Source organism: Aulostomus chinensis, chromosome 8 (assembly GCF_037954235.1).
Source record: "Aulostomus chinensis isolate RoL2024-O1b breed Wild chromosome 8, RoL_Achi_v1.0, whole genome shotgun sequence".
NCBI lineage: Eukaryota > Metazoa > Chordata > Actinopteri > Syngnathiformes > Aulostomidae > Aulostomus > Aulostomus chinensis.
The window spans coordinates 11,433,756-11,447,847 of NC_141327.1; the positions used below are offsets into that span (position 1 = coordinate 11,433,756).

At 41.4% G+C, this 14,092-nt stretch overlaps 1 protein-coding gene across 1 annotated transcript; it reads right to left on the reverse strand.

Annotated features, from left to right (window-relative positions):
• Positions 1–38: 38 nt before the first annotated feature.
• On the reverse strand, positions 39–13,304 carry slc25a10b (solute carrier family 25 member 10b). The gene is made up of 11 exons (XM_086210948.1): positions 12,724–13,304; positions 7,252–7,371; positions 6,572–6,686; positions 6,403–6,451; positions 6,252–6,293; positions 6,125–6,168; positions 5,977–6,047; positions 3,570–3,662; positions 3,412–3,489; positions 3,230–3,286; positions 39–1,813 (listed from the first exon to the last, which is right to left on the reverse strand). The coding sequence occupies exons 1-11, from the start codon at positions 12,811–12,813 to the stop codon at positions 1,712–1,714; spliced, it is 861 nt and encodes a 286-aa protein (XP_086067074.1). The 5' UTR covers positions 12,814–13,304; the 3' UTR covers positions 39–1,711.
• Positions 13,305–14,092: the final 788 nt, after the last annotated feature.

Consider the following 14,092-nt stretch of genomic DNA (forward strand, 5'->3'; position numbering starts at 1 on the left):
CTTAATTACAGTAAATAACAAAAAAGAAACATTTTACAAAAACAAGGTCATTTCTGCAATATTTGTGTAGAACTGCTCAAAATGATAATTGCATTTTTTTTTCAGTCGCAATTGCAGCGGCTGACAATGATGAATTGTGGTGCCTGATAACAAAGTTTCAGCAGGCAATTTATGAAATGAAAGCCAACGAAAGCATTGGGATGTTTGTTAATATTGTATAGAAGCACAGGCTCCTGACACATTGTTTTCATTCCTATTTTAATTCAAAAATCATTAGTCAATGATAAACAAAATTCTTATTCACAACACCCAGAGCAGCGGGTTCGTCCGGTTTCGTAACTGTGCGCGTTGGTACCATTGGAGCTACTTGAGCCTCTCACAGCTGATCTACAGCAGCTCTCTCTCTAAATTTGTCCAGGGATGAAAGTGCAAGGTTATAAGGATGCTCATGAAAGGCTCCTTTAGGCTGTTGGGGTTAAAAACATTACTATACTGCCCCCTGCAGGACAGATACTGTAAGGCAACATGATGACCAGCTCAGAGAAGGCTTCCTTACTTATCATGGGAACATAAATCACATTACAAACGATTTACCGCTGCAACCATTAACATATTAATTACAGAAGATCTAAAATATTTTCATTTCTACTTATAGAACATGTTTACGTATCGAATGTGTGTGTTTATGCAGCAGTTTAGTCACTGAGAGTCCAGTTTTAATAAAGTGCCTTCTAAAACAGTGGCGTCCCGAGTCTGACAGGCATTCAGCTGGACAGTGATGGCACATTTATACATGTGGTGTAGTTCTATGAAAGCTTCATAATCAACACATATCTCTAGAGCAGCGAGACGAAGGAGTAAACTGGGACAGGAGAAGGCCTCACCTCCTCACCTCCCCACCCCCCTTCCTCAACATGTCACACCTTGGTCTTCTCAAAACAGGTTGAAAGTGAAATGATGGTAGAACATTGGAATGAAGCAAAGGACTTAAACTAATCTGAACCTACTCATAGCTGCTTTCCAGTTCTAAAATAAGAAACAGGTATAGCAACACTATTGCATCACATTTGGTCACCGGTGATGGGAATGATTAATACACAATGACATAACAGTTCAGTAAATTAGGTTTAAGTGACAATGTTAGAGAGCCATCAGAATGGCACTGATGTCAAGGCTACATTGTGTTTGTTAAAATGGTTCAAGTGTATTTTGTAATCAACCAAATTCTCTCCTCAAATGCCCGCATTCCTCCTCCACAACACTGCTGGATTACTCAGATTAAAACATGAGTAACAAAATCTTATATTTTGGAATTAGTAAACATTTAGTCAAACACTGTAGAAGAATTAACGGGGTTATTGTCTCACCCTGACACACATTAACTGTGTCTATTTTGGAGAGGACATCTAAACTAAACATCTGCAACCGCTAACTTTGATCCTCTGAAGGTGGCAGGTTGTTCTAATAACATTTAAATCTTTATTCTTTCTCAGCATCGCATTAATAATCTACGGTTGTAATCCATTATTCCATCCCTTGCAATTTGCTGCTGTTCTTTAACAAAATCAGGCTTCCAGCTGGAGCATCGATAGAGGTAAAGTGAAAGGAAAAACTGCGCTTGACTTCCTTTCATCCCTTCTTTCCCTTAAGGTTAGCGGAGAAGAGCAGGCTGGGGAACTGCGAACGGCTCTGAGAGGGGCGAAGCGGTCTATCAGCAGATGATGCGAACGCCAAAGTTTTTTTTGAGCTGTTCGAGGAAGATGAAGGTGAGCACTGTGTGAGGAATCAAGCGGATCCCTGCTGGGACAAGACCCTGCAACACAATGAGACAGCAGGTTATTAGTTCGATTACAATTACGTGGATTTAAAGTCAACTTCTTCAGTATATCCACTGAGGTGGAGCTGCTACTGCAAATGCAGGCAAACTTAGCAAGAACAGTTTGTGCGACGTTTAGTACTCATTTGTGTGCTGGTTCAATGGGTTGTCTGCGAAAGACAACAACAGCTGAACTGACAGCTAACAATGTCAGTGGAGTCTGACAGAAACGTGCTCTCTGGAAGAAGTGAGTTTTCCAGAAAGCAGTAGCATGGCTGCTACTAAGCACATGGATTATGAGAACTCTCTCATTTCTTCTGCCATCAGGCTACTAAATGCTAATAGTAGCCTACCTGCAGATGCATAAGCCACCCATTGTGTCATGTCAGCTGCTTTCTGAATTTCCCTCTGGGACAAATAATGTATTCCCACTCTGCATCTGAACGAATGTGGGCAAGTTGCTTCAACTGAATGTGGCAGCTGGTCACATTAGCTTATGGCAGAGCCGGACCAGAGGAGATGTGTTTTTGTTTTTTTGTTTTTAAATTTTGACATGGATTACACTGGACAATATATTTGAGGTGTTATAAGTGGATGCTTTGGACAGTTCTGCTGTGGCTACTAGTTGGTGCCCATGGGTCACCATTAGCTTCAAGCTAAATAATACCTTAAATTTTAGCTTTGAGATGCCTTAGCCAGATCTTTCACAATACAAGTTCATTCTTTCCATTAATGTTTACATGACCATAGTAACTAGTACTGCTCCCTATTAATGGAAATCCTGGGAGGAAAACTAACCACCGCCCAGTCAGGGTCTGGAACGTTATCTGGAGGCACAGACTGATGAAGAGCAGGAGAGAAAATGCGACGCCTACAACCCAGTGAATTTCCCACCCTGTCTGACCTGCGTCTGCACGACTTATGGTTCATATTCAGATCCGAATCATCAGTCACGCAATAAATGATCAAAAATAGAGCGGAGGTACCTTCATTATGATGCTGATTTGTACAAAGCATGAATGGAGCTCATATTAAATCAGCTACAGTTGGTTTGAGATGATGGAGCTCTTCACTTAAGTCTGAAATTTTCATTTTTTTCCTGTATTAAGCCACATACATTGTTCTAGCCTCAATACAAACAAGTTTTCATGCACCTTATACAATATTCATATTTTTAACATTCATACCAGTCATACCACTGTCCAATCCTGTGAAACAGTGTGTCTTTTTTGTCTTCAAGCTAAAATAACATCGATCCTACAACATTTTTTCACACTGAATCGTTAACATCTTAGATAACCCATTAGCAGAAGACTGGTTAGGCAGGGAACAACTCTCACTAGTCAGGACGCATCAAAGCAGCAGGAACTTCAATCAGTAGTGAGAAGACCTTCAAGTTCAAACTGACACTACCTTGTAAAATGCCAGAGGACCCAGCTTGGCTGTTTCTCGTAAGCAATGTGTCACCCCCTGAAGAGAGAGGGGAAAGAGTCAGACAGAATACCGAGACATGGAGAAGATTGATAGACGGAGACAGAAAGGAATAAAGGCAAGGAGAGACGATAAAGAGGGAGGAGGAGGGGCACTGCACTCACAGTGTACTCTCCCTTTGAGTTCATCAGCCTCGTCTTCAGTACGTCCAGAGGTTGACACAAGAATGTAGCACAGCCTCCCTAAGGAGAGGTGGTTCAGATGCTGAGATGGCTTGATGAAAAAGCTCTGCACCCAACCAATAAAGCTGACCGGTACTTACAGCAATAAAGCTGGACAGAAAGTGTGTGAGTATATTATCTCCCATCATCCCTGTTCCCAACACCAGCTGCTTCGCCTGGTCATAACACGCCAACTGTGGGAGCGAAAATAAGATGTTACAGTAAAAAGAACAACTTGAGAATCAGATGCATTCACCATCACGACTGACGGACCACTCCTCACTTTCAGTGCAGACCCACTCCCACATTATGTGTGTGATCAAGCAACAACTAGCCTGATTCTACCCATGACAATAACTCGGATTAAACTGAATTACCCCACCGAGAGCCACTGCTGTGTCATGATAATGAGCGAAGACTATTAGATTAACGATTCTTGACGATTTTTTAATCAGATTATCTCAGACATGAAACACGGCTCTGATGTCCATCAGCGTTCTGTGGGTTTGGAGAGCAGAGAATTCTGCAATCAAATGTTCATTGTTGTTCTTTGTTATACAGAGTTTTAAACCAAGAACCAAGCAAACCGGTGAGCAGATTTCTTGTGACCAGTAAACATTTGATTTGGTATAATAAGATGATAAGAAAACAGGGAAAAAGGCAAAGGTACAATTCCACGTACAGTATAGTCGTGAGAGTAAAAGCATGACTCGTCTCATAAGGCCATATTCCAACCATATTTCTGTTGCCAGCTAACGTGTCACTGATGACAATGAACATAAAACACAAAAATACTCACAATTTCCGATCAAAAGGGGACGTCATGGATCTACCCTCTAAAACAATCGCGCCCACATTAAACTCAAAACAGCTGATAGTGATGTGTTCAGTTCACATGTCTGAGTTAACAGTGCCCTCCACCAATTAGAGGCTTCACTGTGTTACTTTAGGATTGTGGGTAGTGTAGTACTTCTCTGTGAACTTGTGAAAAACCTGTTATTCTCAAAATAAGGTTGATGTCCTATTAAGGATTTTCTTTTTACTGTAAGCACTGAAAACATGAAGCTATGAAAACATTTTGTATTTGATTTGCTTTTCTCCAAATGCAAAATGCATTCATTACATTACATTTTTTTCCCCCCAAGAACATCGTGTTTTTGATTTTGTGAAGTTGTGTTTGGGGAGAGAAGAGAGAGAAGAGTCAGATTTGGTGAACCAAGTTTGTGTTTATGACAGAAGGAAAGAAGGTTAGAAAAATTTTATCTTGGCTATTGTCAAAAACTTTAAGTAGAGCTTTGACCTTATATTATATATAAAATGAAGTGACGTCACAGAAAAATTGAAGAATTAACAAAGGCAAATACCTATAAATAAATATTTATATCGCAGCAAATAGCCACACTTTTCTTTGAAACAATATTAATATTCCAGCTCTTAATAATTGATTTCTTTTCAAATAAAATGCTGATGTGTTTTCGACTGTAAATAAAATATGACTTCTACACCTCTGCTCCACCGGAGCGGCCGTGGTGAATGAGGCACTCAAGGAAGTGGCCAGTCAGAAACCAACATGGCAGACAAACTTCGCACACTTGGAAACTTTAAAGCGCATGTTTGGAAGCACTTAAACTTCTGAATGAAATTAGGGAACAAACAAAAAAATCTAGCAAGACAAAGAAAATGTCATTTGCAAAACTTTTCTCGCTGTCATTAGGTATTCAGGGAACACAACCAACTTGCAAAGTTGCCTAGAAAGACACCAGACTTGTTCTTTTAGAGTATCACAACATGTTTGGATATAGGATATAATTGTATCATGACCTAAATATCTTGATACCTAAAATATCATGAGGTCCTTGCCAAGTCACCTTCAAACAAAGGTGACAGAAAAGTGAAAATTCTGCACTTACAATCTGCTTATCGTGCAGTTCGGTCTTAGACTTGGATGTACTTAGAGTCTGTCAATATTACTCCTTCTTGAAATCTATAAATATGATGACGGCTGTTACAGCATGAAGCCAATTTCCTTTTGAGCGGCTGTTCTAGTATGTGAGGCCGTATGGATTCATTCATAATGTATTAGTGACCAACTCTAGGAAACTAGGAGTCAGCAGGGGGACCCAGATGAATCGCTGACAAATAAATGTCTTCCAAACTGTTTGTGGTCAGGTTACTGTGGGTTTAAAAATGTAGGACTACAAGAGCAAGTCGGTGAAGATTCTCAGCCATCCGGGTCGTGGTACGTCTTGCGTGCTGCAGTGCTGATTTCTACTGTCAGTTCCCTTGAAGATGTTTCAAGCCTTCTTCAGTTCTAAGAAGCCTCTTGGATGAAGGGTGAAACATCTTCAAGGGAACTGAAAAGTCCAGCTGAATTTGACGCAGCACTTAAGACAAGTAGAACAAATGTTTCTCTTCTTTCGCCTAAGAACACCACAAGTCTCCTGCAAACTTTTGAAGCACTTTCATGGTTCCGTGCTTGGATCAGGATAACTGAGTAATGTTACTTGCCTGTCCGACAGTGACCACGGCCCCTCTGCTGGAGGCCATGGTGGCTCCTGAGAAGAGTTTCCTCATTCCCTCTGCAAGACAGGACACAACCCAGAAGTCAAAAATGATGCAAATATGTCACATATCATGGATCCTCATTAGAATGTACCTTCTCTGAAGACTCTGATTACCCCGTCGATAGCATGTTTATAGCTGGAAAAAAAACACAAAGTTGTAAATACATCAGGCACATCGCTTATGCTGGTCATTTTCAGCTAACTGGTTACAAGACTCACTTTCTCCTCTCTTCTGCTGGTAGTTTCATGTCATTCTGCATCCTGGAAACAAAGAAGATCTTTGAAAGATGCTATTTACTGCGCAAGAGCCCATCAAATAAGGTACTGTGTATGATGTATGATGTTGTGAATTTGAGTCTCAGCATGTTACCTGACATTCACCATATCTGCTGGAGTGCCAAAAAAACCTCCAGTGAAACCTGTTGACATCCAGATTTAGTTGGTGTAAAACGAATGTGGATGACACTGTGTGTGTGTGTGTGTTTGCATGTGTGTGTATGTCAAAGACAGAGAATGAGAGAATGTGTGTGTGTGCTCACCTCCAAAGGCTCCTAGCAAGACCTTTTGGTAGAAGGGTAGGGGGCCCTGGCCTGTGTTGCCCATCATGTCCCTCACTGTCTCATAGATGGCAAACCTGGTGAGGGAATAAGACATCTGAGAAGAGAAGAGAAGAGAAGAGGAGAGGAGAGGAGAGGAGAGGAGAGGAGAGGAGAGGAGAGAACGATCAAGTTGATTTATTCTTCATCATCATTCAGTGAGTAGGTTTCAATCTAGCTTTTTTATGCGCATTAAAAAGTGGAAACATTTAATAAATGTCTAAATATCGCCAAAAAAGTTTTTAAAGTTTTGCAATTCAAAACTTTTATGTATCAATAAATTATAATTACAAAGAAATGGACTGGAAACAGATTCAGCGAATAAATGATGAGTTACATCAGTCATTTGATAGTCAGGGCTCCTGATCTTCTCTTTCAAGAGCACAGAGCTGTAATATCTGAGATTCCAAATCTCCAAAATTGGTGGTTAAACTTTCAATGAACAGACTGAAACCTAAGCAATCATTTTAAACTTGATGGCAGGGACAAAATACGTGTAACTCAGAGTTAATTCAATTGCAACAAAATAAATATGTCAATTTTCAGTCTTTTTGATTTTTAACTCATATTAACGGAAGCTTACACACACACACACACACACACACACACACACACACAATTACCTGTCTGCAAAGGGAAGCCGAGAGGCCATTGTAGAGAGCCAACACTCCATTGTTCTTCACCACATGAACAGCCATCCCCATCATCCGCTTCTTCACCTGCTGCTGTGTCTGCAGGTGGACCTGGGGAGTATTTAATTAGCATGCTGAATATCCACATACAGACATCTGATGAACACGTGGAAATCTTGGAACGCATGAGATAAGGAAAATGGGGGGAAAAAAATCTGAAAAACATTTCTTTTTCTGGGGATGAACTTTTGGGGAGGGAAGGGAGCTACGGCTCAAGCTGCAAAAACATTATTCTGCCAATTTGTAAAACTAATCTTTGTTGTTGCTGCCAACATATCAGGACTACCTTCATAACAGATTCTTAGAAAGCACACGAGATGTTCTACAAGTGTTATCAAATGCTGAGTGATGCCTACTGTGAGGAGGGAAATAACAGTGTGACACATGAGCTAGTAACACTGCGCCATCATCAAGCTCCCCAGTCATGTAGTATTTAGAGAGCAGGGAGCCTGCTAAATGAGAAAGATATGTCAAGTTAATGGTGTTTTTTTTTTTCTGCATCTGAAAAAACACAGCAGTAACAACAACAACTGCAACTGAACTTAAAAGAACATTTACCAGTAATTTGGTTGCCTGCATCATCTGTTTGCTTGTCTGCAGTGCACTCAATCTACTGTAAAATGGGCGTATCAGCTCAGGGGTACGAAGATGTTTCCCAAAAGCATAGGAAATAAGATGGAAGCATGTTTCTATTGTCCAAATGATTGAATTATTAGACTGGAGCCTGTCCTAAATAGAAATGCTTCATCCATACAGCGTCACAGCTTATGTACCACCTCGTAGAAACTTACAGCAGCAGTGAAATACCCTACAACACAACACGCACACTGTTTCAAGAACAATTACAGCCTGAACACAACTAGCGGCAACAAAGACGACAACACCACAAACCGAACAATCCTTACTGGCAGCACTTACACACAGTAGTGTGTCTGCATTTCCTTCAAACACACGGAATCTTTACATACAGAAGCAGCTGACTAAGTTCATGTGTGTTCTAGCCATGTCCGGGGGGGGGGGGGGGGGGGGGGGTCAGCAGCTTTACCAAAGCGGCCTTTGCCCTGTGTTCTACCAGTATTTGAGTTTGAATGCCACTGAGCTCACTGGTTTAGACTTTGAGGGCTATTTGACTCACCTCATCATTCTTTCGATCATTTAATTTTTTTCTAGCAAATCTAGTTAACACTGACAAGATAGTGAGTAACTTCAATCCTAAAAACGCCCCCACCCCTGGCACATTCTTCGCCAAACTGTGGGATGATAATTAACTTATTTCAGCATTCAGGGACTTTACACTGGATGTCAGCAGGATTGCGTGTGCTGGATTTCATTAGAACTCTTAACAAAGGAAGCGACTAAATGTTGTGCAAAAATGTGACAAGATGAAATACTGAAGCAACAGGAGCAAGCACCTGTACGAAAGACTACCACACGAGCAGAGAGGCATGTCTTTTTTAGGGAAGTTCTGGCAAATCGAGTTCAGCAACTCTGCTGATTTTCTTCAGGCAACACGAGTGCAGCCAGACACAGCGTTTACGGGTCGTCTGGGTTAAAATGTACCAGGAAATCTATAAAATCTGACAAGGGACTCAACAGCAGCTCAACCTCGACTTCCCTGCTGAGGTCACATGTTCTAAGAATAAAGTTACAGGTCACACACTGTAAATGTTTTAACAGGAATGCTCCCAAGTGTGCTGCATAAACTTTGTAAACTGGGCCTCTACTACAGGACCAGTTTGGTGGCGGCCTGTGGTTGGGAGCAGCAATGGTTATGATAAAAAATGAATTCCAAAAATGTGCCATGTGTTCTCCATAGGAGGGACTGAGTACTAATCTTTTTATCATTACTTTCTGGCAACGTTCCAGAGTCCTCACTGTCCAAATGAAACATTCTGAGCAAGCTGTCATGAATTAACAGCCGATTTACCTCATCTGTTTTGAACCCAAGCCACGACTGCTTGGGCGATTTTCTTCTATTATTCATACCCTGCACAGAAATGAACGCGGGTTCAGGATGTTGAGAACACAATGACTATTGAGACCGTTTCACTATTCATCATGCATGTGATGAACGCATCATTGCTTCAGCAGTGACAGGAAAGTTTGAGGGGAGAGGCACGACTGCGGCATGAAAACCAAAATGTTCATTAGCATAAAGAGATCCCTATCCTGTAATTTGTCCCCTCATCATTATCTCAAACTTTATCCAAAGCTATTATCTACATCTGACACTGAAACACTGTGTAAGCCATTAGGCTGAAACCCCAATGGATCATATCACAAGATTACACGCAACGATAACGCTTCAGTTAGTTTCTTTTTAATTTAAATCAAAGTGGCGATGGATAACTGAGCTACTAAACTAGAGTTTGTACGCTTATGTTTACGAACAGTTTTGCTGATGTTTGCTGTTGGACAAGAGGGTTGCTATTAGCTTCAAGCTAAATATACATGGCTGGCTCTTCCTGCATTCCGGAGACACAAAGCAGCTGCGACAGAAAAACAGCAATTCTAAAATCACATAAATTAATGCAGAATCAGCCAAACGCCACAGAATATTTGGAGGCTTATTTTCAAAAGTTCACAATTCAAGAAGAGAAGTCAGTTCTACTACGCCACGCAACACCTCCTCGTCTCCTGACACGTCATCGCCTCGTAAAGGCATTCCAAACCCAGCTCATAACACTCATTTGTTTTTATGCTTGTAGCCTGTGTTAGATTACATGACGTTTATACAAACTCAAAGTTGTGAAAGATTGCAATTTGCCTTTTGTGGATACAGTATTGTGGTTAATTACATTAGCTTCATAATAGAACCATTGTTCTGTGCTGGTTACTGTTTAAAAGCATCCATACATTTATTTTTAACAGCAAATTCGAAAATAAAACGAATTCAGAACCAAAATATTCTCAGCTCTTTTTGTGATGTAGACCACCAGATTGTCATGGCAAGGAATTAGATTGGACCGTGAGGTAGATTACCGATTTGAATTAAGAAGGGGGATGCACTTATAAATATACACAATTTTCAAACAATTCTCACACAAAATTGCTAATTTTGCAGCCAAAACAAGAAGAACAAAACAATCCCACAAATTTTGTTGGAATTTTTAAGCGAAGCCGCTGCAGAATCAAGCTTTTTTTTTACCACAACAATCGGAAATAAACTCTGCAGAATCCTGGAGTGACTGACAAAGACGTGATGCATGAGGGAAATAATGTCTTTGGGAGATCAAGACACATATTAATGTCAGTTACTCTACCGGTCAGAGCCGAGCCAATATTTACCCATGTCTACTCCTGCAGGGTCACTCTTCCTGAAACTGAATGCTGATGAAAGCTGTTCCCACTGCAGAAAACCCAGGCTCACAGGCAGAAGCAGAGGCTTTGGTCAGTGGGAATGGAACTCTTTTAACCCAGATGGAGTCATGTGCCTTCCTTTTGGATTTGAAGTTGTTACAGAGGTCTCAGTTTTACTTTTTCAAATCATGTCAGTTTTACGGTTGAATTAGTGTACCCAGTCAAGACAATGTAAAAAGTAAATATAAAGATGTTGTGGTGGACTCCTAAATCACCAGTTGCAAAGTTGGATATTTCTGTCTTGCAGTGCTGAAATTGGAGGGAGTAGCTAACTATCAAGTCAGAACACAAATGCATGTCAGGGCTTTTCTGCCGGCATGTAGCGACTGCTGGCCTTTACTACATCGTTACCCAGCACATGACACATGACAGCCTGTTAGTGTTATCAGGGTCATGTGGTGCTGCCCTTGGTCCAACTAGGACAAGAATACAGAGCTATATCAGGCCAAGACTGGAATTTGCCTTCTTGAGGACTACACAGAAGCAATCAGGCAAATTCCTGAAATAAGGTAACGAATGAGGGAGTTTCAAAAAGCTTCAGTCCAGCTGCACTTTGAAATTACTTTATTTTCCATTCGTGCTGCTTCATTTTATTGTACTTCATGATCTTCTTTCCAATGCTGGAAGTTGGTTTTTGTATTTTTTCTATTTATAATAGCAGTTCATTGCATGAAATGTTTGTAAAACTGTAAAAACTGAAAGAAATGTAAATATGTAATCCAGTTAACAGTACAGTAGCTTTTTACACGTTAACCCCGATGAGGCATTTGTATTGAATTTCAGAAAAACAAATAGGTTTATGAGATGATATTTATGTATTACACACACTGCAACATCCAGGTGTCAGGTGACAGTGTGATATATTTTTTAGAACACACACCACCCAGCTCTACAGCTCACCTTCTCCACACACTTAAAAAATACTTTATTTTGCGCCACGCTGGCACAAATACGTCAGTATACCATGTCTGAACCACTGCACTGGCTCTTGGCTATCTTAAACAAACAGGTCATTGTTAGGTGAACTTCTTGTCTTACTTTATGCTCTCCCAGTTATGATGAATAGTGCGCAATAGTGAAACTAAGTCTCACTTCCCTCTGGGAATCCCGTGTGTATTAGGAGTCCTACATAGCTGTCAGCCTCTCCCCGAGGAGGGAGGCTCAGTGAAAGAAGTCAAAGTGAAAGACTATTACTTATCAAAGAAACATCACATAGAACAGCCTGCAAGTGTGTGATATCGTTAAAAGACAGGCAGTTTAGGAGGAATCAGTCAGTTTTCCTTTGCTTAGTGACCACAGGACTCTGGTCAGATGGTTTTCGTGCGATCGGGGGACTCTGAAATGATGTACTGAACAACTACATTCAGATGGCTTTCGTATTTCTTAAGATACAACTGGATTCAGTACTATTTACTACAATGAAAATAGTACTGAATCTTACGTCAGCTTTAATGTGGTTGCGTTTTGACTGGTCTATCAGCATGTATATGTAGGTTGTGAATCTCCCACACCTTAATTTTGGGGGTTCTGAGCCTAAAAGTTTGGGAACCCCTGGTCTATTGAATTGAATAAAATAGGTATGATGCTTTGCAGGTATCCAGTGACAAAACCCTTAATCCAAGCTTCTTCTGAAGGGGGGGGGGGGGGGGCACCATGTCAGACTTCGAAATCCTCATACTACCCCACAGGGACATCTTGGGCCCTGGGTAGTAACACACATCACCTTGTTAGGTTGCATGTGGCAAGTAAACAGTAACTCACAGTATAATTTTTCATTTTAGCGGCAGAATAACCTACTCTCACTTGTCATTCCACCCATGTCCTCTCTTTTACCAACCTACGGCTTCCTGGCAGACATTACAGGGATGCCACATGAAGCAGGAGCCAGGTCTGCTATTGCTAGCAGTCCTCCAGATGATTTACTCACACGCTGTAACATGATGACACGTCTAGAAGTAAATAGCTGCAGAGTATTCATGGTAACAGTTGTAACCTTGTGTTCAGGCCTGCACCCTCTTGCCCACCACTGGAGGAGTCCCTCACCTTCAGCAGATCCAGAGGATGCGTACAGCAGGCGGCTCCGCACGACGCCAGTCCCCCGAAATACCACCGCGATATCCGCTTCTCTGTCATGGCTTCTTAGTTTATCCTTCCCCGGTGCAGCTACAGCAGCGGTGACTCGGCTTCCAGTCCTCCTCGACACGCAGCCCGCCTGCTCCGGCCTGCAGGGTACAGCTGGCTGTAGCTTGTGGTCGGTGACGGCTCACGAAAAACCTCGTTAATCTTCAAACATTGCGATAAGACTCTGCACTACTACAGGGGACTTCGGCTCCAGCTGCACCGCGCGCACACACACGCGCCACATTATTTGCTCGTGACCATGTGAAAGGCTGCGTGTGTGTGTGTGTGTGTACGTGCGTATGTGAGCTCTATTTTGGCCACGACGCACAGCTCTGGAGGAAGCAGCTCCGCTCCGGAAAAGATTCAGCCAATTGTTACCGTGAACGGCGGAGCTGCCTACGCGCCGGGGGGCCGAGATAGATTCAAAGGTCGGCTGCGGATATGACATGACGAGAGACCCGGGCTGAGCAAACTCTCACCCCACTTTCATCACTACGAGCTGCTATGCGTTTTTTTTTTTCTTAAAGAGATATACATCCTTACTGCAGCTGTAAAGAGGAAAAATCAACGTGTCTCTTTAAGATGACATCGACCATTGCAGCAGGCAGTTTCTCTTCCAGACTTTTTTTTTAATATATTATGACACAGAATGCACACTCAGATCCCCACGCTTTGGATTTAAGGCCAGTAATGGTTTGTACTAGCAGTAAATGCAGCGGACAGAGAGGACACGTATTGAGAGACGTGTGTATTTGATCAGTTGACTACAGCGAACGGAGCCACGAGAACGACAAAAAAAGAAGCATCGAGAAACTGATCGTCCAGTGAGAATATTTACTTTAACCTCAGTCAGTTATACACATTTTAAACTCTACATTCTCCCGATTCTACATTTGAATGATAAACAGGATTTCACAAATATATGCGCAATATGCTGGACTGTCCATTCTGTGAGTTCCATGTGTCAGAGATGTGATGTCAGAAAGAGCCCTTCGCGCTGATGAGCTCAAATTTCTTAAAAGTCCATGTACATCAATTATGTGGCAGTTTTTCATTTTTAACTTGTCCCTTATTCAGCAAATAGAATATATTCAGAGCAAAGATACGAATAATATAATATGAAATTTTGAATACAATTAAATATTTTAAATGATGATTTCATTCAATTTTGATTTTGATTTTTGATTTTTGTATCGTGTGAAGGGAGACAAGTGAGTAAGAGCTTCTTTGTGTGGTGTTTTTACACATGAAAAAAGACCTCCAGAGTCTTGGACGCAGCAGAGACCCGGTG